Below are 23,915 nucleotides of genomic sequence, written 5' to 3' on the forward strand. Positions count from 1 at the left end.
CCCAGGAGTGGGATTGCAGCATCATACGGTAGCTCTATTTTTAGTTTTTTAAGGACTCTCCACACTGTTCTCCATAGTGGCTTCACCAATTTACATTGCCACCAACAATGTAGGAGGGTTCCCTTTTCTCCACACTTCTCCAGCATTCATTATTTGTAGACTTTTTGATTTATTGAGGAGGTGTTTTCAGAAGAGAAGTAAGGAAGGCAGCATAGGGCATGGGTAAGAGTTAAGCAAGGAGGTGGTCTCAGCTGGAGTCCAGCTTCAGCCTCATCCCACGGGGAGCACTGAAGCATGAATTACATCACAGAGTCGGTTCCACCTTGAGGCAGGGGCTCAGCCTTGTATAATCTGAGTTTAGGGGCTATGTGTGGTCCACTGAGACAGGCAATAGAGGGGTATAACCTCCTGGGCAAGGTGTCTCCCCTTTGACCTAACATCCACTATACATGTTTGTTCATTTTGCAATTTTTAAAAATCAATACTTACATAAAATGAGATAATCTTTGTAAAAACATGTTGATATTTATTAAATCCTATAAAGGAGGAATAAAATATATGAACTTGAGCAATGGATGCTTCCAAGGAAATAAGTAGGGTAGTCACCAATGTGTTCCTAGGAGACTGCAGAGTAAGGGAGGTGATAAAACTTAGGTTCAGCAGAAATAAGAGACTGATTTATACTGCGACCCATGGGACTTGACGACAGGGGCATTCTGAAAAACCTCTATGAAGGAGATGGATCTTAATGGAATTTTGAAGGAAAAGAGGGACATTGTTCTGTTGTTCAAATAACAGTTCTGGTCAACCCCCACTGGAAGTCTTGGTGACTGCGGTCTATGTTTTGTGGCAAGAGGAATACACCTGGATTGCATGTCCTGGTAACTCCACCCAGAACAAATCTGACCTTTTTGAAGGGTGCCAGCTACTGAGCAGTCTACCCCCCAGCCCCCTGGGTAATCCAAGCAGGTCCCCTGGGCAGCCGAAGGCCAGAGGGACATAGTTTCTTCTTGTGTGGACCCAGACTTTCTGGAGAATTTGGTTACGGCTCTGTACACATGGTCTCTAGTTAGGGGAAAAGTGCATTGGCTTTAGGGTTTGCAACAGCCCTACCACGGAGCAATAAAGAGGCTGTCAAGGAAGGGAATGTGGTGAGCCTTGGAGGGGGTGGGGGGAATCCTCTCACAAGTCCATTTCTCCAGAATGGATGAGTTAACATTTGGAACACACCTTCCTAAAGCCTGTAGAGAGATGGTGCTACATAGAGACTAAATCATTCACCATCTTACAATTCCACTTCTCCAGAATGAGTGAGTTGGAGTTTGGAACTCTGTACCTTGAGTTAGAATGTGATACACACATGGACTAACTGGGTCTTTCCTGCTTTACTTTTCCATGGCATTGACCCCACATTCAAAAAGTTAACGCGAAGTCATGCTAGGACCACTTGGTTGGGCCAAGTGTGAAATGGGCTTATTTTTATGACGAGGCCCAATCATGAAAACAGATAATGTCTTAAGAAAGTCAAAAAGGGAGAAAATGTAACCTTGAAAAGTTAATCATGAAAAAGTTATACAGTGTTGCCAAATTCATTTTCATCTGGTCATTTCCCCAAGGTTCATCTTAAGAATAAAATCTCATGATCCCTGTGGCTTAAAAAAAATAAACAAATTAACGTAAATGAAAGCACATGTTGAATGTACCACTTACACAGGAAAATTCCCTCGGAATTTTGATTTTTTTTTTTTTTTTGGTCCAAAAGCACTTGACATGTTTATCCCTGATGATCCTGTGACCCACCTTCCCACTCCCTTCCCAACCCCTGCAGTAGGCTTCACGTCACATCTGCCTTGTCCTAAAAGCCACCTACATGAGCATTACCATGTACTGGCAGCACAAATGCATGTGTGTTGTGTCTGTTGTCCAGGGAGCGGACATGCCAATGTACAGCTTGATCCTATGGAGAGGAGACACTGGCATTTAAAAAACAGATGGGGGAGGGGAGTCCTGCATGATGTGCAAGCTAATCTCGTCCAGTTTTCCTTTCTCCTCCTCCTTCAGAATGCAAGCGCATTGAAGTTTTAGACATCGTGTTTGTAATTGACAACTCTGGCAGCATTGACCATGATGAGTATAATATCATGAAGGACTTCATGATTGACTTGGTGAAAAAAGCTGATGTGGACAAGAATCATGTCCGGTTTGGGGCTCTGAAGTACGCGGATGACCCAGAGGTGCTGTTTTATCTGGATAAGCTTGGCACAAAATGGGAGGTGATCTCGGAGCTCCAAAATGACCAGCCCATGGGGGGCAACACTTACACCGCCAAGGCCCTGGGCTTCTCAGACCACATGTTCACTGAAGCCCGGGGCAGCCGCCTGCACAAGGGGGTCCCCCAGGTCCTCATCGTAATCACCGATGGGGAATCCCATGATGCCGATAAGCTCAATGCCACAGCCAAGGCCTTGCGGGACAAGGGCATCCTTGTCCTGGCCGTGGGGATCGCTGGTGCCAACCCCGTGGAGCTGCTGGCCATGGCAGGATCGAGTGACAAGTACTTCTTCGTGGAAACTTTTGGAGGTCTGAAGGGGATATTTTCAGATGTGTCCGCCAGTGTGTGTAACTCTTCAAAAGTAGGTAAGATTCGTCCATTAAGTATTTAATTATCAGCAGAGGTCCAAATAAGGGAGAAACCAAAGAGAAGGGGCACTGAGGGTTCTGCAGAAGTTCCCACATTGTGGAATCTCAGGTTGGAAAGACATCAAGGATGTTTCATTTGGCCTTCCACAACATTCCCACTCACTTCTGCTAAAACTCTTCCAACGATGGAAAATTCGCCATTTCGAACAGGCTTTATTTATTGGAACACAAATGTGTTTACATGCACTTTCACCCACTAGTTCTTCTTCTTGTTCTTTACACAAGAAATCAAATCCCTCTCTTCCTAAGAACCAGCGACCACTGCTAGAAGTCCTCTCTCCTCCATTCTGGAAGTCCCCTGTGCCTTCACCCATTTCTGTTATGGCACAAGGTCATTTGCAATATGGAGCCCAATGTTAAGCACTCGGTTTTAGCCTCAGATGTTTCCAGAGAAGAGTGTGAGCAGGACTTCTTTTGCCCTGGATGCTGTGTTTCTATTCCAGCAGCTGGAAATTGCATTGCTGTATGTATGTGTGTATGTATGCATTCATTCATTCATTAAGCTGCCACTTTACACTTTTGTTTCGAAGGGAGACTGTGGTTTATTAAAATTCCTTAGTATTTCTATTAGGATGTGCTTTACTAAAAATACCAAGTATTTTTTATTAGGTGAATAAATATTAATCAAGGATTTCAATATCTTGGTGCAGTTCCTTTTAAAATTTATTTAACTTTCCTGTTTTTCACATGCCTTGCCTCCTGAGAATGCAGCTACTGTCTTTTTCTTTCACAAAACTAACAAAATCCATCTGGATCTCACTGAAAACTGGGATGAATCTCTTACTTTCTGTTGGCCAATGTCTAAAAATCAATCTGCCCTTTTCAGGTCCACTGTAGAAGTTGAAATTGAATTTTTATACTGAAGGTTTTCCCTTGGGCACTGAAACAAAGGAATTTAATGAACTAACCAATTCCCGAAGGATCTGTTTACTCTATATTTTATCTCTTCCTTGCTTATCTCGGCTACAGGAATCTCAGACACCTTTAACATTTTCTGAGGTTAAAATGAGAATTAATAAAGTTAGGTCAATGGTGAGCTCTCTGGGGAATTCAAGGAAATGATAATGCTTTCCAGAAGACTAAGGAACACACATGAGCTCGTGCCAAGCATAACTCATTCACTGGCAATGGCCTTTCACATTCTTTTTGTTAATTTGCTGTGTTAAGACAAGGGAAGCCTCTCTAAACCACAGTGCATTGTTCAAAAACATTTTTCTCAAGTAGACATTTTTGCCTGTATACACCAGAAAGTGGGCTGATTAAGAAACAAAACTGACTAGATATAGTCTGGAAGTCATGATTCTCAAAGCTCAATTTGCCCTAAGAAACTAGAAAAGCACTTATTGGCTCAACTGGCCAGCAAGGCCAAGCCAATGATACAGACCATCTCTCTCTTGTTTGCATCCCTAAATGGAGGTGTGTTTTTTCTTGCTATGCTGCTACTGTCACTGAGCTTTCTGGAAGAGTTAAAGCTAGATTGCAGGTGAGAACAATATTTCTGTGACACCACACCCATTTCTCTGACATCTCGGTGTGAGACCAAATGGAGAAGCCAAGAGAAGCCTAAAAGGACGTGGGGATTGTATATGCCTCATGCTGCCTTTATAACCAATTGTTTGTTTTTGTTTCCTCTCCAATTAATGGGACCACAGGGTGGCTTAAGCTAAGAAACCACCTTCAGAAATAGCATTTCTCTGTAGCTGGAAACGTTTGACTTCTGCTGGGTTAGAGAAAGAATAAAAATCTGATTTTGTTGCTGTGTACTTTGTAGATTGTGAAATTGAAAAAGTAGACCTCGTGTTCCTCATGGATGGTTCGAATAGCATTCATCCAGATGACTTCAAGAAGATGAAGAAATTCTTGGCATCTGTCGTTCAAGACTTCGATGTCAGTGTCAACAGAGTGCGTATAGGAGCTGCCCAGTTCAGCCACACTTACCGGCCAGAGTTTCCACTGGGAACTTTCATCGGCAAAAAGGAGATCTCCTTTCAGATTGAAAACATCCAGCAGATCTTTGGATACACGTACATTGGCTCTGCTCTCCAGCAGGTAGGGCACTACTTCCAGCCGGACATGGGCAGCCGGATCAACACAGGTACCCCGCAGGTGCTGCTGGTCCTCACAGATGGCCAGTCCCAAGACGAAGTGGCGCAGGCCGCCGAAGAGCTGAGACACAAAGGGATCAACATTTACTCCGTGGGCATAGGGGATGTGGATGACCAGCAGCTCGTTCAGATCACCGGGACCGCCGATAAAAAACTGACAGTTCACAACTTTGACGAACTGAAAAAGGTCAAGAAGAGGATCGTTCGCAACATCTGTACCTCGGGGGGTGAGAGCAGTGAGTATTGAAAGTGTCCTTCGTGTTTGTTCCTTCCCTCGGGCTGGTGGGAAAATGTAGATTTGTGCCTCTGGATTTCAAATGAAACTTTTCACTGTTATCAAGTATTTTGTGTGACTTGTGGATTAAGAAACAGGATATTGGAGAGACTCTGTCCTTTTTTCTCCCCGTCTCCTGGGAGTATAAGCCCCTTCTGTGAATGGGAATGCCTCAGCTTCCGAAGGTGTGAGGAGAAGGCCGTTGTTTACACTCTGGTTGGTTTCAGAGGCTGCGGAATGTGTTCCAAAGAAATGAACTATTTGACAGACTTGGGTTGCCTGGCAACGGGGCTGCCAAGTGCTGCCACAGGTAGGGAGGGAACATACGTAGAGGTTTAGAGCTTTGTTATGAAACTTTACTGCAGGAGTTGGTGAATATCTTCTTAAAAATTAGCACATTTTGACATTTTTCCAATAGATGGAAAGAAAGGTCTTCAAGGATAAATAACTGTTTCTATTTTTATAAAAGTTCTGACTGAAAAAAAAAAAAAAAAAGTTCTGACTGGGTTAGCTGTGATTCTGTATAACTACCTGTGGATTATAACTAACCCTGGATTTCCACCCGGGAGAGGAAGGCTACACGGTTGCTAAGAGGCAGCTCTGGAAATGGTCAGTTAACTGGGCTGCAAATCCCCACTCCATGGCCATTTTTTCTTGGACAAGTGGCTTAACTTTTCTAAGTTTAAAATTTTCTCCTCTGTAAAATGTGAATGACAGAACACCTAGTTCAGAAGATCACTGTGAAGATGAAACGAGAAAATGCATATGTAACGTTACTTTGAATAAGCATGACACCTGGGATGCCATTATAGAGTTACTTCACTTTTGTCTACCGTTGACCCATTCAGTTTATTCATGGGGGTCAGCTCTTCCCTTGCCCTCAGTCACTTTCAGGAAATAAGTGAACCTCTTCTTGGTGATGAATGTGTCCATCCCCGTGGGACTATTCAAACTTCACGCTCCATGAAGTTTACTGCGCTTTCCCTGCCACAGGCCACTCACCATGACAGAAGCGACTACACACGGTTGGCATTTTATCCATTGTTCCCCACCTCCCACTTCTGCCCCCTTCTCCCAGGCCCTGCCTTCTTCTTACTGACCATGGTTTTTGGCCTCTCCAGAATGGGCTGGGGAAGGGAGAGGAGCCAAAGAGATTCAGGAAAGTTCCTACTTGATGGCACTTTTCAGGACTTCGTTTTCTCAGTAACCCATGTCTAAAGCTGGGCCCATTCATGAATGTTTCAATGACTTCCCCTCCTGCCCCCCCACCAAAGCACATTTGTCAGGGCATCACTGTCTCTCCACCATAGCTCCCTTAAGGACGGTGAGCATCTCTCAATTCCAGATGTTCCCTTATGCTTTTCTCAGCCTCTGGGCATCTAGTGATGCCTCCAGCTTTATCTGCTGCCAGCTCTTTGCCCCTCCAGGTGGCCTTCTTGGATGGGAGATCAGAGGAGCCCAACACAGCTCTTTCTTACATACAGCCATATCACCTCCATGGGAAACAATTATATGTCAATTTCCCCAGTAAAGACTGGAAGTTCCAGCCCCCCGGTGTGGGTGCCTCTCCTTTGCAGAGAACAGCGTGCCATCGTGTCTCATTCTTTAGAATTTCTAGGCCGTGTCATCTCCAAGTTACCTCTCAAATCTCCTCTCTCTTGACTTAAAGAGGACGTTACCTCCTCTCCTTGTGTGTGTGTGTGCTTGCGGGGAGAGACCTCATGGCACACCAACCATCCTCTCCAAAAGTGCTCCTCTAAACTCCAAGCTCAAACCTTTTATAAGACCCAGTGTGTGAGCCAAAGGTTAAGAGTCCTGTCATTGGTCAGGAACTATTGCTTTTGTAAATCCCACTCTACTTTCCCCCCATACTTTGGAATGTGCCTGGTGACCTCAGCCAAACCTTCCACATGACTTTCCGTTTTCACATGAAATACCCATTTCCAATTATTAGGCAGAAAATGATCCTGGAACCATCTAGTCTGTCCTAGAGAGGGTGAAAGAAAACCATGTGGAAAGTCAAAACAGCAGTCATGAATGTATAAATAAATAAATAAACAAATAAGGAAAGTACCCTATAAAGATAAACTTGAAGTGATTACTGTAGCAAACAAGAATGTGTGAGGCCTTTGTAGCCAAGCCTGGGCTGAGGACTAATGAGGCTAGAGTGATAAAGCTGATAAAGCTTCAAAAGGCTGTGCAGACATAGCAGAGGATACTAGCTCCTCTTAAACGATAAACCCCTAAATCAAGGAAATCAGACAGTAGCTTGGTGTGTCTCAAAGCAAACCAGTTTCAGAGCCTGAACATCCAGCTTTGCTTCTTATTAAAATATGCACCACTTTGGAGAGGTCACTAGCCTTTCTTACTTTTCTCATTTGTGCAGTTAAATCATCTCTGTTTCTCTGATTGTGCTTAGGATTCAATTTATGGGAAAGAATGGTCAGCTGCATGGAGATATGAGGGAAGAATCAGTATTTCTTGTGCATCTGTGTAGGCTCAAGCATTTTAAAGTGTTTTAAATGCATTATCTCATTAAACTCCCAAACCCTCTGTGGTTTGGTTTCATTCCCATTTATAAATGAGAAACTAGGGCTCTAAGGAATATTGGTAACCTGACCCAGATCATACAGGAGGCAACAAAGTAAGCAAATTTTGAAACCTAGGTCTGTCTGATTCCAATCCATTTGTGGGTTGTTAAATAAGCTGCCAGTTCTCTTGATATAATTGCTGTCTAGGTTATCTGATGCTTACATTATAAATGATGTGCTTCAACAGTTAATAGCTGAAACTTATTAAGACATCATGGGTTTATATCTCAAAAGCTGCTGCTCCCTAAGGAAGCCACTCGCTGCTAAGCTGTCACTTCCAACAGCACAATCTAACACTTGTAACCTGCATGATCTGGCATCACTAGACACCCTGGAGGTGGTGAAATAAGGTCGTTCAGCGTAGGAGCTCCAGACAGGCCTGGATCTGATTCCCACATGCGAGATCCACCATAATAACTATGAGACCTCGGGCCAGCTTCTCTAAGTCACAGCTTCCCCTTCTGCAAAATGAGAATTAGAAGCACTTCTACTTATTCTGTGTTTCATAAGGACACGTGAGGAATGCATGGGAAGTGTGTATAAATGTTCAGCATGTCTTGTTTACTCTCACAGCGTATTACAGAGGGTATCTTGAAGTGATCTCATTAATACAGGTACATGGAGTGATGGGGTAGTTTAGTTCACAGAAGGACAGTGTACCAAGAGTTCCTTGGTTCAGGAGCTTTAATAGTTTAGCAACATTTCAGAGCCATATTCCAATTTAATGCCTCAACATGCATCAAATTCCCCTAAACAACTAAACTCCAAAGTCTGTTTTCTTATCTTCATTCATGCTTATTCTGATTTTTCTTGGAGTCTGCCTATTCTGACCACCCAAAGGAGACCCCAGGCAGTTTTCAGGATATGGACTTGCTGCCTTTTCTGGTGTGGAGCCATGACTGGGTAGCAAAAGAATCGAGAGTACCTCTCATCTTTTACATCATCATGGAAGATGAGTCAAAAAGGAGATTCAGCAAAAGGCCAGTCTGATGAAGATGAAGTAGACACACCCTCAGGAACTGACTCAAGGAATGTGGGAAATATAAGGAAAAAATAGATGGTCATTTCCAACTTTTCTTGACAACTCTCTTTATGTTCCTGTCTTAATAGCGTTCTCTAGAAAGCAGAGCTTAAAACACAGTTTATGTGCTAATACTCCAGTGGGAGTACAGTCCCAGGGAAGTAAGAGTGAGTGGAGGGAAGTGATACAGGAAAAAGAAAAGTACATACAAGATGTACATTACCAAGATAGCTACAGCTTTTGAGAAAGCATCACTGGTACATTGGTCCTGCAGAACATCACCCAGGGAAGCCTCAGAACCACTGCACAGACCAGCCCATCAGGGGGAATAAAGGCTGGTTATCGGCCGGTTCCTTCCTATCTACTGCCTCTCACTGGTCAGAGTTCACCCCATGGAGACTTACTCTCCCACCCTACTGCATCGCACTACCAGCCCTTTAGAAAACCAGATATGGGGCCAGCAGTGTGTTGTATCTGTGGCTGAAGTAGTGGAAGGGGCCAGAGCTCCCGTGAGTTCAGTTGGGTTGGACGTGGGCACCAGAGTCATTGAGGACCTACAGCAGTGAGAATGATGGAGGCCGTGTCAAAGCCTGCCCACCCCCCATAGTGTGGGAGACCCAGCGATGGCGGCTGCCGAGGCTCTCCAGTGGACAAATGTCCAACTCCTGGGTGTGTGTGCGGCCGGGGCCGGGGGAGGGGTAAGGCAGAAGCAATCTGGGAGGTATATAAACTAGGTCTTGACCTAACTATATTTTCTAGATCATTCTATCTCTTTTTTTCATCTAAGATATCCCCTTCTTTCAAATCTCCAAAGAAATTTTTCTCTTATCCCAAGTAATAACAGTCAACAGCCCGACTTTGCCCTTTTCTCAAAAATCTTTTGAGAAAAGGGCAAAAATCTCAAAAATCTGTCTTCTAATCTTATAAATATACCCTACCATCTTGACAGTATTTCTTTCTTTTCTTAAAAATTTTATTGAAGTATAGTTGCTTTGCAATGTTGTGTTAATTTCTGCTATACAGCAAAGTGATTCAGTTATACATACATATATATATATATTCTTTTTCATATTCTTTTCCATTATGGTTTATTACAGGACATTGAATATAGTTCCCTGTGCTGTACAGTAGGTCCTTGTTGTTTATCTACTTTATATATAGTAGTTTGTATCTGCTAATCCAATTTATCCCTCCCCTATCCCCTTCCCCCTTTGGTAACCATAAGTTTGTTCTCTGTGTCTGTGAGTCTGTTTCATAAATATGTTCATTTGTTTGACAGTATTTCTTAATACTAAAAATCTGCCATCATTAATTCCAATTAAGGACTTTCTTTATAAGTCAGATAATTAAAATCAGCTTTGGGGTTTAGCAGGAGACCATTACTGTCTAGTTCAATCCTTTTTTTTTCTGTTCTTTTGTATTTTTATTTTGAAATATATAATCTTCTTATTTTTATAGACAAGAAAATTAATGCCCGGAGAGGTTAAGAGATTTGGCAGAAGTTATTTGGTAGTAACACAGCAGTGACCTGTACAGGACTAAAACTAAACTCTGCCTCCCCAATCCAGGGTTCCACACTGCTATTTGGCAAATTCTCAGAGTACTGGTTTACTTGTGTTTATCACCCTCTGTAGCCAGTCCCATGGATTACCTTCTTAATTTCCCTTGCATTTATTATCCCCTTTTGATTCCCACTCCTGCTATTCTATTGATACTACAATCCTTCATTATTTCTCTTTGGAAATCCACTTTTAGCCTTCTTCCTAGCCCACTTCCAAAATCATCCCTGCCTCTTCAAAGGCCTCTTAATTTGAGGGCAGATGTCCTGCAGAGTCTGCAAAGCCATTCCATGATTTGCATGGCCCACTCTCTCTAATTGTATGTACTTGTAGACATATGACTGCCACCTCTGGACTTGTTCCCCAAATTCCATTCCTTTGATCACATTATCATGGACTCATTTGTCAATTTGAATTAGTTAAATAAACACCAGGAACTTGTTTACTAGAGTTTATAATCTCAGTAAACTAAACAAAAAGTTAAAACACTTTATTTTTAAAGGGGACAGTTCCCAGGAACACTCAATGACATTTTGGCATATTTGCCAATGTTTGTTTTTTCACAAGAGACTGTTCTCCTTGAAGGCAGTAATGTGTTTTGGTAAATGAATGGTTTTCTGTTCAGGGATTAAAACAATGTTCATCCAAGAGTGAAACTTTCAATCTCAAAATAGAAATGAAAGGATATAGATTTAAGAGGAAGCTTGGAAAGGACATATTCTAGTGCTCCCTTCTGACTAGTTTCTTTTTTTTATCTCACTTTCTGAATATTGGAGAAGACATTTTCCAATTAAGTACAGTAAAATAAGAACACTCACCTTTCAGATGTTTTGGTGACTTTGATTTACCTCAAATGTCATGGTGAAAATTGATTATCAAATAAGGTTTCTTCTCCCTCACCCAACTCTTTTATCATTAAAAGTGAATCAAGTTCCTGTCCGTTGTTTTAAGAACTGAAACTGATATTTTGGTTTCAAAGACTTGCAAATGCCCAACTGACCAGTGTGTCTGGAAGGCAGGCATTTGTCTACACAACAAATATCTGAAAAACTGCTTCTCTAAATAATGCAAATTAAAAATAAACATCCCTATGCCTTATTTTACCAAGCAAGCTGTGTGTGTGTGGAATTTGCTGGAAAAGGTTGAAGTTTCTAGTCAACCTAAAAGTTCTTGAAAAAAGAGTATATATGTCATAGGATTTTACCCTTCTCATTATCTTCCTGTTAGGAGGCTCAGCTTAAAATTTCAAGCCCTTGTAGTTTCTCCGGTGCTTAAATGTCTCTAGAGTTAATAAGGATGAGAGCAAAGCACTTTAAACGCAATGCTTCTCTAAGTATTTCTTAAACTCCAAAATAGCAGTGGCTTTGGCTTCCTGAGTGGCTGAGCTCTGAACACAAAGCTTTCTTTGACATGGTTGAATATGGGTAATTCGGTACCCAGTTTCTTCACTTGAAGGACTCCAACCAAGCAAGATCTCAAAGGATCTCACGGGGTCTCTGTTTTTCTTTTTACTTTTTCTTTTCTGAGTGGATGTTAGGAGACAAAAAGAGGAATCAAAGATTCTTTTCAGAATGATAAATCATCAAAATCATTCCTTTAGGAGTCTTTTGTGTTTTATTTTTTCTAAATTACTTTCTCTATTCAAGTGTTTTAATATTTCCCTTATAATTATAATTTAATATTTGTTGAATGACCTCAGTTATAAATAGCATGATATGAATTTCCTATTTTAGACTGTTAACATTTCCACAACATATTTCAGCTATTTAAGTGACTACATAGCTTTTTCAATGGACACAATGAAATCTTTCAGAACTTCATTATAGAATCATCTAGATTTTATAGATGCTAAAAAAATAACACTTTTTTTATGAAAAAAAAGTGAAAGAGTGATTCTGAGCCTCTTCCATTATTCACTCATGCTCTTTCTTTTTTTCCAACTTTATAACTGGGACAGAAACAAGAATTCCAAGTCCTGTGATTCAGACATGACATCCAAGTCAAATAAAGCTATTTGTTAGTCTAATAAGATATGCTTTTCCCTTGAATCCTAGATTGCTTTGTGGACATTGTGGTGGGATTTGACATCTCAACTCAGCAGGATGAGCAGACTTTGCTTGAAGGTCAGCCTTGGATGGAAACTTACCTTCCAGACATCTTACGTGCCATCAGTTCCCTCAGTGGGGTAAGCTGTGAGGTGGGCACGGAGACTCAGGTTAGTGTGGCTTTTCAAGTGACCAATGCCATGGAAAAATATTCCCCCAAGTTTGAGATCTACAGTGAAAACATACTGAACAGCTTGAAGGATGTAACAGTTAAAAGACCATCTCTTCTCAACACAAACCTCTTGAGTTCTCTGTGGGGTGCATTTCAGAATAAATCAGCTGCTCGGGGAAAGGTAACTTGGCTTTATTTTATTTATTGGCCTTTGGTGCAATGACTTCCTTTTTACTCATTTTTCTTTTTTGAATACTTTCCTAGGTGGTTCTCTTATTTTCAGATGGATTGGATGATGATGTTGAAAAACTTGAACAAAAATCTGATGAACTTAGAAAAGAAGGTACCAAGCCTGGGGAGGACTGGGAAAGGAGTGTTGATGAACGTTATAATCTCAAAACTCATTTCTAACTCTTACATTTCCAGACACTCAAATAGCACTGAATTTGCCAGCCTCTCCACTCTGGATGCACTTGGCAGAGCAAATGAGCTCTCACAGCATTTTGGCATCTACTTTTTCCTCTCCCCATATGAAACAGCACTGAATACAGTGTTCTATCCTTTCTCTCATATCACTTTATTTCTTCTTCCTAAGCTTTCCTGGAGGATGTTCCTGTCTCCCTTGCCCCGCATTGTCTAATATTGCTATGTCTGTAGTGTCAGCAGAAGTGAGCCAGGTATATTTCTCCTTGACTAAGGAATGGGAGAGTTGGATTATTTTCTTCTAACACTCTTAAAGTTTCCAGAGTTACAAGCAGTGTTGGACAAGTTTACTTATGTTTCGGGACTTCATAATCAGTTCCTTCCTTCAGATAACAGATGGACCAACTATGGTGTTTATGAGTTTGTAAAGCTCTGGCACCAGGCTTTCGGCTTTAGAAACCAATGCCCATTCTGACTCATTGTCAGTTCATACTAAAATATGGATCAGTGGAAGAAAAATGCATTCACATGTTCCAGTTTGACTGAAAATAGAAATACTTTTTTATAAGTGGATGTAATTGGTACTCCACCCAGACCCCTTTACAGACAGGTTTCCCCATCCTCCAGCTGCTAACACGTTACCCACAGGTTCCACTTTCTCTGAGGAACTGCCCTTTGCCAGTGGGAGCCACCTTACCTGGAATGTTACTCCCCATCCCACCCCTGGGCAGCAGGTAGAGTACAGAGACTTGGACCTTTGCCTCAAAGTGGCGCCAGTTGTGTAGTGTAACTCATGCTCCAGAGTTCCCAAGGGATCAGGATGAAGCTAGATGTCAGCTGAAACACTGTCTTGCTCAGATCCTTCCCCAGCCTTACCCTGCTTACCTTTTGCCCCTTTCTTTCAGAGAGTGCTTCAATAAATTGTGTGTGTCCAAATTGTTATCTCAGGCTCTGCTTCTAAGGAATTTAGCCTAAGACATCTGTCTCCCAGGTTAACTATTAGAGGCTGATTAGATTTTGTCTTTTCTGTCTGGTTCTCTTTCCTCCATCTTAAACAAATTGCTGAATTCACTGAATTCACAACTGAAGAGTAAGGATTTTTATTTTATTTACTAAATCTGCTTCTCTTTATTCTGTCAAGTCTTGACCTTTTTTCCTGATCTGAGGTGGAGATATTAATGAAGACTGAGAACAGGACCCTAGAGTGGGTGGGTAGGGTTTTTTCAATTTCAGCTTTTCTTTCATGGGGGAAAGATGTTTCTCTTGCAGACAACATCAGAGTTTTCTCCAGGAAGTTTCTCTCAGAACACCCAGATTTCTAAGACCAATCTTCTTTCTTCCAACTCCCAAGGAAAAACTAATAAATGAGTTTCAACTTCAGAAGCTAGATTTTGAATATCCTCAGAAATTTAGAATCTTTTTTCAATATTCAAAAATCAATTATATTTCCAAATGCTAACGAAAAACTGGAAAACAAAATTTAAAAAGCCATTTACAATGTACACACAACGTGAAATACCGACATATACATTTAACAAAATATACTTGTTTGCTTGCTGAACATTACTAAACAATGATAAAAAGACTCAATATGGTTAAATTTCAATTCTCTCCAAACAAATCTATAGATTCAATTAAATCACAGTCAAAATCATAGCAGGATATTTGTTAATATAGAAAAGCTGGTTCAAAATGTATGTGGAAATGCAAAGGAGCCAAAATAGCCAAAACAACTTTGAAAAAGAGGCAAAAGTTGGAGGACTCACACTAGCTACAATTTTTGAAAGGGAAAGGTAGAGGGGTGTGGGTCATAATGTTCTTTGAAAAGTGTCGAATGTCTCTTAATAGGAACAAAGAGCACCTCTGGTTCTGGCTTCCCTTATTTAAATATAGATGATTTCAGTTGATGCTGGGCCCTATGATCTGTTAACCCAGGAGAGCCTCCCTAACTTGAGGCCCAGAATCTATACACGTAAACTGTACCATCACCGTGGAACAAGAGGAGACCAGGAGAAAAGTATCCTCAATGATGGATATCACTTTAATCCATGTGGATTGGGGTATGAATCAGTTTCTTCATTTTAAAAAATCCAGTACTCTAGAATCTTCTCAGTGATTCTTTATTCTCCCAATTTTTGAAAACTTTTCTTCTTAATTCATTTTTTAGGAATTGAAGACACTGTATTTAAGATCATATGACTCATGTACTGGATGAGTCTGAAAGGATCAAGTCCTCCATCCTGAGAAAAGCAGTTACAAATTATAGTTATATGCATATTTTCTGCAAATAAACAATCCCATGGTTCTAATAACTCTTAAACTTTTACATTTCCTGGAACTTATAAGAAAAATCAGATGTGAGATCTTTTCCCCTTATAGATAGACCCACTGGCATGCTTTCTTTTGATCATTAAATGCCAGTTGATGAACTCAGCATTCCTCATTGCCTCTCCCAGCCCTCATCACTCTGCTCCCCATCCTTCTCACTCTTGGAAGAGTGACAAGCTGTCTTTGTTTGCTTGAGACAAGCCAGAGACTGTCAGCACTAAAACCAGGAAAGTTCGGGCAAACCAGGACAAGTTGGTCACCTTACTCTTTGGTGATTCTTCCTTTATTCTACTTCAGCAACCACACTGTTTGTATCTCGTAGAACTTGAGCCTCCCCACTCTGTCCCTGAAACTGTGTTCTCTTCCTTCTCCTCTTCCTCTCAGAGTCATATAAGAAGGCACTCTTAACTCTGCCAAGTCCTTGAACATGCTTTATCTATTCTGGGTCATTGGTTTTTAAGTCCCATCCAAAGAATTCTTCACCTATCCCTAATAAAATGAGAAAAGTTATGCTAATATAGTCATGTTTTCATAAAACTAAATTTCTTCAACTTTAGGACTGCTCTTTATGATTATGTCCTTAGTACATTTTTGTTATTAAAATGTACTTTGAGTGTAGGCTTTGGAGTCAGGCTCTCTGGGGAAAACCTTTGCTTGTTTGTAAAATAGAGCTATAATCACACTTATCTATAACATTGTGCTTGTATCTTACAAATAAGATAATACATGTAAAGTACTTAGGCAACTTCCAGGCACAAGGTAATTACTAATAAACAAGAGCACAGTTGTTGCTATGGTTACCTCCACCCTAATGATTGCCAGGTTTATTACTATCATCATTTAATGTCCTTATTTTGCAAAATAAGTCAACCCTTTGTCAGTCTCTAAAAGTTTTATTTGAAATATTCTATAAACTTCCAAGCCTATGAGCCACAGCTCTGGTTGGTTATATGACATTTGTTCCTGATTGCCTGACAAGAGGTCTTTTACCGTCTCTTGTACCTATAATTCCAACTGGATTGTCATTTAGAGCTATGCTTCTCAAACTTTAATGTGCATATGAATCACCTGGGGATTTTATTAAAATACAGATTCTGATTCTGTGGGTCTAGGGTGGGGCCTGAGATTCTGCACTTCTGATAAGCTTCCGGGTGAAAACTGTGCTGCTGCTCCAAGGATCTCCCATTCAAGTGGCAAAAATTTAGAACACTTACTTTCTTGACATATGAATTCCTCTGTGCTTTAGCATGCTCTATGGACTCTTTATTATTATTATTATTATTATTATTATTATTATTATTATTATTACTGAAGTGTAGTTGATTTAAAATGTGTTAGTCTCTGGTGTACAGCAAAGTGATTAGATATATATAGATACAGATATATAGATATATTCTTTTTCAGATTCTTTTCCATCATTGTTTATTACAGGGTATTAGATATAATTCCCTGTGCTATACAGTAGGACCTTGATGTTTATCTATTTTATATATAGAAGTTTTACCTGCTAATCCCAATCTCCTAATTTATCCCTCCCCCACCCCCTTTCCCCTTTGGTAACCGTAAATTTGTTCTCTATGTCTGTGAGTCTGTTTCTGTTTTGTAAATAAGTTCATTTGTGTCATATTTTAGATTCCACATATAAGTGATATCATATGGTATTTGCCTTTCTCTTTCTGACTTCACTTAGTATGATAATCTCTAGGTCCATCCATGTTGCTGCAAATGGCATTACTTCATTCTTTTTTATGGCTGAATAATATTCCACTGTATATATATATACCACATCTTCTTTATATCCATTCATCTGTTGATGGACATTTACGTTGCTTCCATGTCTTGGCTATTGTGAATAGTGCTGCTATGAACATTGGGGTGCACATATCTTTTTGAATTAGAGTTTTCTCCAGATATATGCCCAGGAGTGGGATTGTTGGATCATATGGTAGCTCTATTTTTAGTTTTTTGAGGAAACTCCGTACTGTTTTCCATAGTGGCTGCATCAATGTACATTCCAACCAACAATGTAGGAGGGTTCCCTTTTCTCTGTGGACTTTTTTAAACTCACTGTCTTACTTCATATCATCAGAGGGCTCAAGGATCTGTTATAATTTATTATATAAATTATTCTCCAATTCAGTTTGTTTTGAAAAATGGAATTCCTTTTGTTCTCTGATGATGGTCTTGTCACTTGTCAGTTTTACAGTGTGTGGTTGGGGGAAGTGGACAGTAAAATGAGTGTTCCTCTTGCAACTGGCTTCCTGGAATAACAACTTAGATACATATGCAAAAAGATTAAAGTAACCAAACTCCCCTCACCTGGAGAATTGTCAACTGTGTTGGCTAGGCCTGAATGCCCTCATCACAGTTGCTCTGGATGGAGCCACCAATTCCAATGACCTGGCTGACCTTCTCTACATTGAATTTGGGAAAGGATTTGAGTACAGGATACAGCTCACTCTTGGGATGAGGGATCTTGGGAGCCGATTGTCTAAGCACCTGGTAAGTTATTCAGAAAAAGCTGGTGAGTTTAAACTTTCTATTTGTTTTGTATATAGGCTTCATATTTAGGCTTATGAATTTGAACTAATTTTGTTCATTTGGGAGTGAAGTCAGGCTTTTCTGATTTCGTGCAAAGACCAAATAAGAGGGTGTTTTGAAAGAAATGTACTATAGTAGAGAGATGTCAAAGCATGTTTCTTTTTGTTGTTGTTATTTATTTATTGAAATATAATTTATGTACAATGTCGTATTAATTTCACGTTACAGCAAAGTGATTCAGTTATATATATATATATTCTTTTCAGATTCTTTTCCCTTATAGGTTATTACAAAGTATTGAGTATAGTTCCCTGTGCTATACAGTAGGTCCTTGTTGGTTATCTATTTTATATATAGTATGTATATGTTAATCTCAAACTCATAATTTATCCTTCCCCCCCACTTTCCCCTTTGGTAATTATAAGTTTGTTTCCTATGTCTGAAAACATGTTTAATTTATATGCTTGGGGAAAAAAAAGAAGAAGAAGAAACTAAATAGCACCTACAATCCTGCCCAAATTACAGTCAATAAACATAAGCGCCCAAGAGTGTCTGACCAGTAAGGGTGACTCGGCTGCTCCTTCAGCCAGCCAGTTTTCACGTCCCTTGCAGATCCTAGGTGCCATGACTCACCACACTGAATATCATTCTGCTGTTTAAGATGTGTGTTTTCTATATAAAATAGATACCTAATAAGGACCTGCTGTATAGCGCAGGGAACTCTACTCTGAAGATTCTTTTCTATGGGAAAAGAATCTTAAAAAGAATGGATATATGTATATGTATAACTGATTCACTTTGCTGTACACCTGAAACTAACACAACATTGTATGTAAATCAACTATACTCCAATAAAAATTAAAAAAAAAAAAAAAGATGTGTGTTTTCTCTGCAACATGGCCTGTGAACGAGAGCCGAATCCATTGAGAGTTCAACTAAGAGAAGAGCATCTCATCCAATCTTGGAAGAAAAACTAGTGATGTGATGATAGACCTCCCGTGATGTACTTCAGAATGGAAAGTTTTTTAAAGGTTGTCTTGACTGACAGAGATTTTTGTTTTATGGAGATTTTTGCTTTATGATCCATTTTTAGAACCTAACACCTAGATAAAATGCATTGCAATCCTATTTCTTTCAGAAATGTACAAGAGTTCAACTAGCTTGGTGAAATGTTACCAAGATATCTATCACTACTTTCACCTTTAACGAGTGGCTGATAATTTGTAATTTGCTTATAATTTATAAAATCTGTAATCAGCATATCAAGACACTTTCCAATAAGGTGCTAGCTCCTCCTACTTTCTGCCTATAGAGTTTGTATATAGATATGTGAACAGTGTGTTCAGTGTAGTAATTATGTAAAAATAATTACTTAGAGAATTTGGAAGTTTTGTTGTAATTCCTTTCTACATGGGAAGAGGGTGTCTACTTTACAAAAAAAAATTTTGTGTCTCCTACTCTTTGAAATGTGTAATTTCAAATTCGTAATTCATAGAGGGAGGAAGTTATTCTTCAAACAAGCCTATCACTTTTTAGATATTACATAAATGCAACACTGTATAAGAAAATTTTAATTTTAGAAATTACAGTTTTAATGTTAATAGTAAAAGAGTTGATGCTGTAGGGTTTTAGTGATGCAAAGAAAATTGATATCATCTAACATGAAATCACAGAATCCATTTTGTTGTTGTTATTTGGTTTCACACATTTCAAGTTTTATTGGGTTTTCTGAGGTTTTCAGGGGGAAAAAACAGAGTTTTCTAATGTCAGAAAAGAAACATTATATAATAAGAAACAACTAAAGAGGGGAAGTTGCTAAGTGGTTATAACAAAAGATTTTCACTTTTCATCACACTAGAATTTTGACGGGAAACTTCTCAACACAAAGATTGATTCTACCCCACTAAGGCAAAGCATAATATTTATTTCAAGCAGAATTTTCCTAAAAATACATCTTGTGGGTTAATTGTAAAAATGCAATGGAATATGTCAATTTTTTAGGGGATGACTAACTAGGTGCAGGATGAAATTCACTCAAATTTTTTTGCCAAAAAAACATTTTTTTTGGCCTGACTATAAAATGTGACCAGAGTATAAAATCTCTTCACGTGCTCACCCTCTACAACAAGTGCTTCTGAAATGTTGAACATGTAATTGGTGTCTTTGAAACCCTGTCCCACACAAACTGTTCTGGAAGTGTTGACCATTGAACTCCATGCCAAGCAGTGTGATATTGGACACTGTCTATATCCTCCAGCATACAAAGATTTCACAAAACAGGAAAAGGAGAAAACAGCATGTATTCATTTTACTGAACAAAATATTAGGGGCAGAATTATATAGGGTAATTAACAATATCGTGGTCAGTGCTGGGATGATGTGGGCACAGGAGATCTCATTAATAACTCAGTGTGCAATGAATTGGCCATGGCTAAACTGATGCCTTTTTGAGAACACAAAACGTCTTTGAGTTGATTCTGAATTCCTTGTATGGTGCAGATCACAGAAGGAAAGATGGAAGGTAAAGAATGTCTCCTGCATCCTCTCCAGAGCACTGTCACTTGAGTGGTGAACAGCCTTCTCAGATCACATCCCTGAGCTTGTGTGGTGTGTGATTTGGGAAGCGATGCCACCAAATGTAATGTATTCCTACCCTTCCCAAGGTCAGTGTTGCAGAAAGGACATGCTGCTGTTTATTCTGCAAGTGCATTGGAGGAGATGGCACAGTGGGAGACCCTGGACCAGCAGGGAAAAAGGTGATTTTAGTTACGATCATGGCTTACTTTATTTGAATACAATATGTTTTTCAGATCCAAGTTTAGGTAGAAATAAGGGATGTTTTTAGCTTCTAGGTAGAAGCTCCTCTTCTTATGTGTCATACTCGTCTTCTTATCGTCCTCCTCTTCTTATATGTCAAATTAGATAGCTTTTTCTTGGCTTTCTAAATTGGATACTTTTAAAAACCTTTCTATACAAGTATCAAGAGAAAAACTGCAGAGATCATTGATTATCCAGTGTTCTGGCAGTGATGACCATGATGCGGAAAAACAAACTGTGATCTCTCATGTTGAATAATGAAAACCTCCTGAATACTGACGAGTTATTTCAATTTCCACTTTTAATGGAAGCAGAGTAATTTAAATAAAGTAGGAAATAGGTTGTGCAGTCTGCTGAAAAGCTAGATCAGATCACCCGGTCATAGCAAGAGACACTAAGATGTTTCATTCAGCTGTAGCCAGACCAAAATGTTGCCAAGTAAAACAGGCCAGGCATAAAAACGATAACTAACAACAGATTCGTGTATTTCCTAACCCAAAGAAGTTGATGTATCCTTATATAAAAATATGATTTGCGGCTTGAGGAAATGTTTAAATATGTATAAACATACTATGGGTGTGTTTAACAATTTCAATACTGCTTATTTACATATGTGTTTGATTTTTGAGTAATTTATAGATAGCACTATAACTTTCAAATCACCATGGCTGTCTCTCTGAAGAAAGTTTTTGGACTAATTATTTCCTGAGTGCTTTGATTTCATGTAAAGAGAATGATAGAATTTTTAACTTTTTTATTTATCTATTTATTTAATATTTATTTATTTATTTGTTTGCACCGGGTCTTAGTTGCGACATGCATGTGGGATCTAGTTCCCTGACCAGGGATCAAACCCGGGCCCCCTTACATTGGGAGCAAGCAATCTTACCCACTGCACCAACAGGGAAGTCCCAAGAATGGTAGAACTTTTTTTAAACAGGTCTCAGAAAAAAAAAACTGGAAAGAAATGTGTGTGGTCTATTTTATGTGTAGTATAAATCCTCAAAAAGAACTTTTTAAAGAAAAGAGGATAATTCTAGTCTGTCAGAGGCAAATATAGCTGTATTCATTTGAATGTTTGTCTAGAAAAAAAAAAAAAACTCCAGCTCTATATATAACATCTGTGAGAGTTATGGAAAATATTATGATACACACACACACACACACACACACACACACACCCTTGAGTTATCTGGATACTTGTCTCAAAATTCCATTTATTTTTATGTGTATAAGTGCAACTTAGGTTGTGGAGGGGGAACGTTTTTTTCAAACTCATACTATTCTACATAAAGTAAAACTGTAAAGTTGAAGAATTTTGCTTGATTACCTCTGGGTTTTGGTCTATGGAGTGCTAACGTATCCTTCCTTTCCTTATTTCCAGGGACCCCCAGGTTTTAAAGGCAGTGATGGCTACCTGGGAGAGGAGGGCATTGCTGTAAGTCAAGGTTTTTTCCAGCTCCATTTATTCCTAAGAACATATCTACAGTATGAAATCATTTGTGTCAATTCAGAAGGAAGCAAGAAAAGTCAAGTTCTAAGGATTCGTAGGCAAAGTCTGAGGTCTTTTAATCTTTATCAGGCTTCTGGTGGTCACGAGTGTTTTATTAACCTACTGTCTCCTCTTTGACTATCCACCAACACTGTATAATAAACTCAATGCAAAAGTTATCTTTTTCACTGAAGGAGTCAAATCACTGCCATTTCCCCCTTTCTGATCCATTTTGCATGAGTAAACCAACTCACCACACTGCTTATCAAAGACTTCGCCCTTTCTTGCATCTGTTCATCCATTTATCTTTCCTTCCTTCCTTCCTTCCTTCCTTCCTTCCTTCCTTCCTTCCTTCCTTCCTTCCTTCATTCCTTCCTTCCATCCATCCATTTAACAAGTGTATATTAAACATCTTACAATTTACCACATTATTTATCAAAGACCTCACTCATAAATGTACTCATCATTCATTTAACAAATATATATTAAGGTGCACTCATCATTCATTTAACAAATATATATTAAGGTGCCTTACCAAGTGCCAGGCACAGTGCCAGGCCCTAGAAATAAAAATAAAGAAAGAGAAGAAAAACTATGGCTCCTATCTCAGGTAATTTCCAGACTAGTGGAAAGGCAAAAGAGACAACAGTAGTTACAGTTGTTATACACAAGGACTCTACTAGACTGTACTAGAGGTATAATGTGGTGCAATGTGATAGAGTGTGGCTGTGCAAATACCTAACAGCATCAGGTAACAGCCCTGGTGACAGTTAGGGCTTGGGAGAGGAAGACTGTAGACAGGGGTTGATGCTTGGACAGGCATCTGAAGGACAGATAGAACTTTCTCCAGGCAAATTTTGTGGGAAGAACATTCTACTACAGGGAGAACAGTGTGATCAAGAGTGTGTAACTGAGAACTGTATATTTGCAGAATAACATATGATCAACATGGCCAGAACCCAGGACCATGAGAGGAGGTTATATGGCAAGCAAGACCCAGAGTACTGGGTGTCTTGAATACCCTGTGGAAGACTTAGAAGGTGTCTTCCAATTGACGGGCATCATTCAATGATGTTAAGCACAGGACTAAACATGGTTAGGGTATGGGTTTAGAAAGCATGATCAGGCAACATCATGGAGGATGATAAGGTAAGGATTACAGGTAGAAGTCTTGCAGTAGTAGGTGCAAGACAAAGAGGTCCCAATCTTAGTTTAGGGCAGTATGAATAGATATGTTAAGGAGGTTGAATGGACGTAACTTGGTGACCACTTGGTGAGAGAGATGCTGAGGATGACATCTTTGTTTCCAGCTCACAAGACTGCACAGACTGGTGGGGTTACCAAGACAAGGATTGCAGGAGCAATTCTTGGTTTAAGAGAGAAAGAGAGAAGGGAGATGGAATTTGGTCTAGAAATCTGCCTCTTGCTTAGACCATACCTAGAGCATCCTGCTCTGATGTCTCACCAATTATTCATCATCTGTTCCTGGAATATCTCCTAAAATCTTGAGAATGCATTTTAGCAGCCAGTTGTTTGCATGTCTGTTTCATTTAGCTACTACCCCACGCTGGGAAGTATCCAGGTGGGATCCAACACAAACAGCTGTCATCAGAGTGGCTCTAATTCACTTGCATTCTCAGTTTTTATACGCATGAATTCTGGGTTGTAAACCATGAGTAGTTGCAAATTTTTTTCCAGCACAGATGTTGTCAAATTTCCAAGACAGATTCCAGATGACAATAGAAAAGCTTGTCTGAATATATGCTCTTTCTCAGGGGGAAAGAGGAACCACCGGACCAATGGGAGAGCAAGGTACTAAAGGATGCTATGGTGCCAAAGGTCCTAAG

At 39.7% G+C, this 23,915-nt stretch overlaps 1 protein-coding gene across 1 annotated transcript in view; it reads left to right on the forward strand.

Moving 5' to 3' along the window:
• The window catches only part of COL6A6 (collagen type VI alpha 6 chain), a 115,071-nt gene that overhangs the window by 9,173 nt on the left and 81,983 nt on the right, over positions 1 to 23,915 (forward strand). Inside the window, exons 6-13 of the mRNA XM_068545896.1 lie at positions 2,062 to 2,637; positions 4,472 to 5,041; positions 12,305 to 12,648; positions 12,732 to 12,810; positions 17,566 to 17,720; positions 20,423 to 20,515; positions 21,961 to 22,014; positions 23,844 to 23,915. Of these exons, the coding sequence (XP_068401997.1) occupies positions 2,062 to 2,637; positions 4,472 to 5,041; positions 12,305 to 12,648; positions 12,732 to 12,810; positions 17,566 to 17,720; positions 20,423 to 20,515; positions 21,961 to 22,014; positions 23,844 to 23,915 (1,943 nt within the window). The remainder of the gene's footprint in view (positions 1 to 2,061; positions 2,638 to 4,471; positions 5,042 to 12,304; positions 12,649 to 12,731; positions 12,811 to 17,565; positions 17,721 to 20,422; positions 20,516 to 21,960; positions 22,015 to 23,843) is intronic.

Source organism: Eschrichtius robustus, chromosome 6, assembly GCF_028021215.1.
Source record: "Eschrichtius robustus isolate mEscRob2 chromosome 6, mEscRob2.pri, whole genome shotgun sequence".
In the NCBI taxonomy this organism is placed as follows: domain Eukaryota; kingdom Metazoa; phylum Chordata; class Mammalia; order Artiodactyla; family Eschrichtiidae; genus Eschrichtius; species Eschrichtius robustus.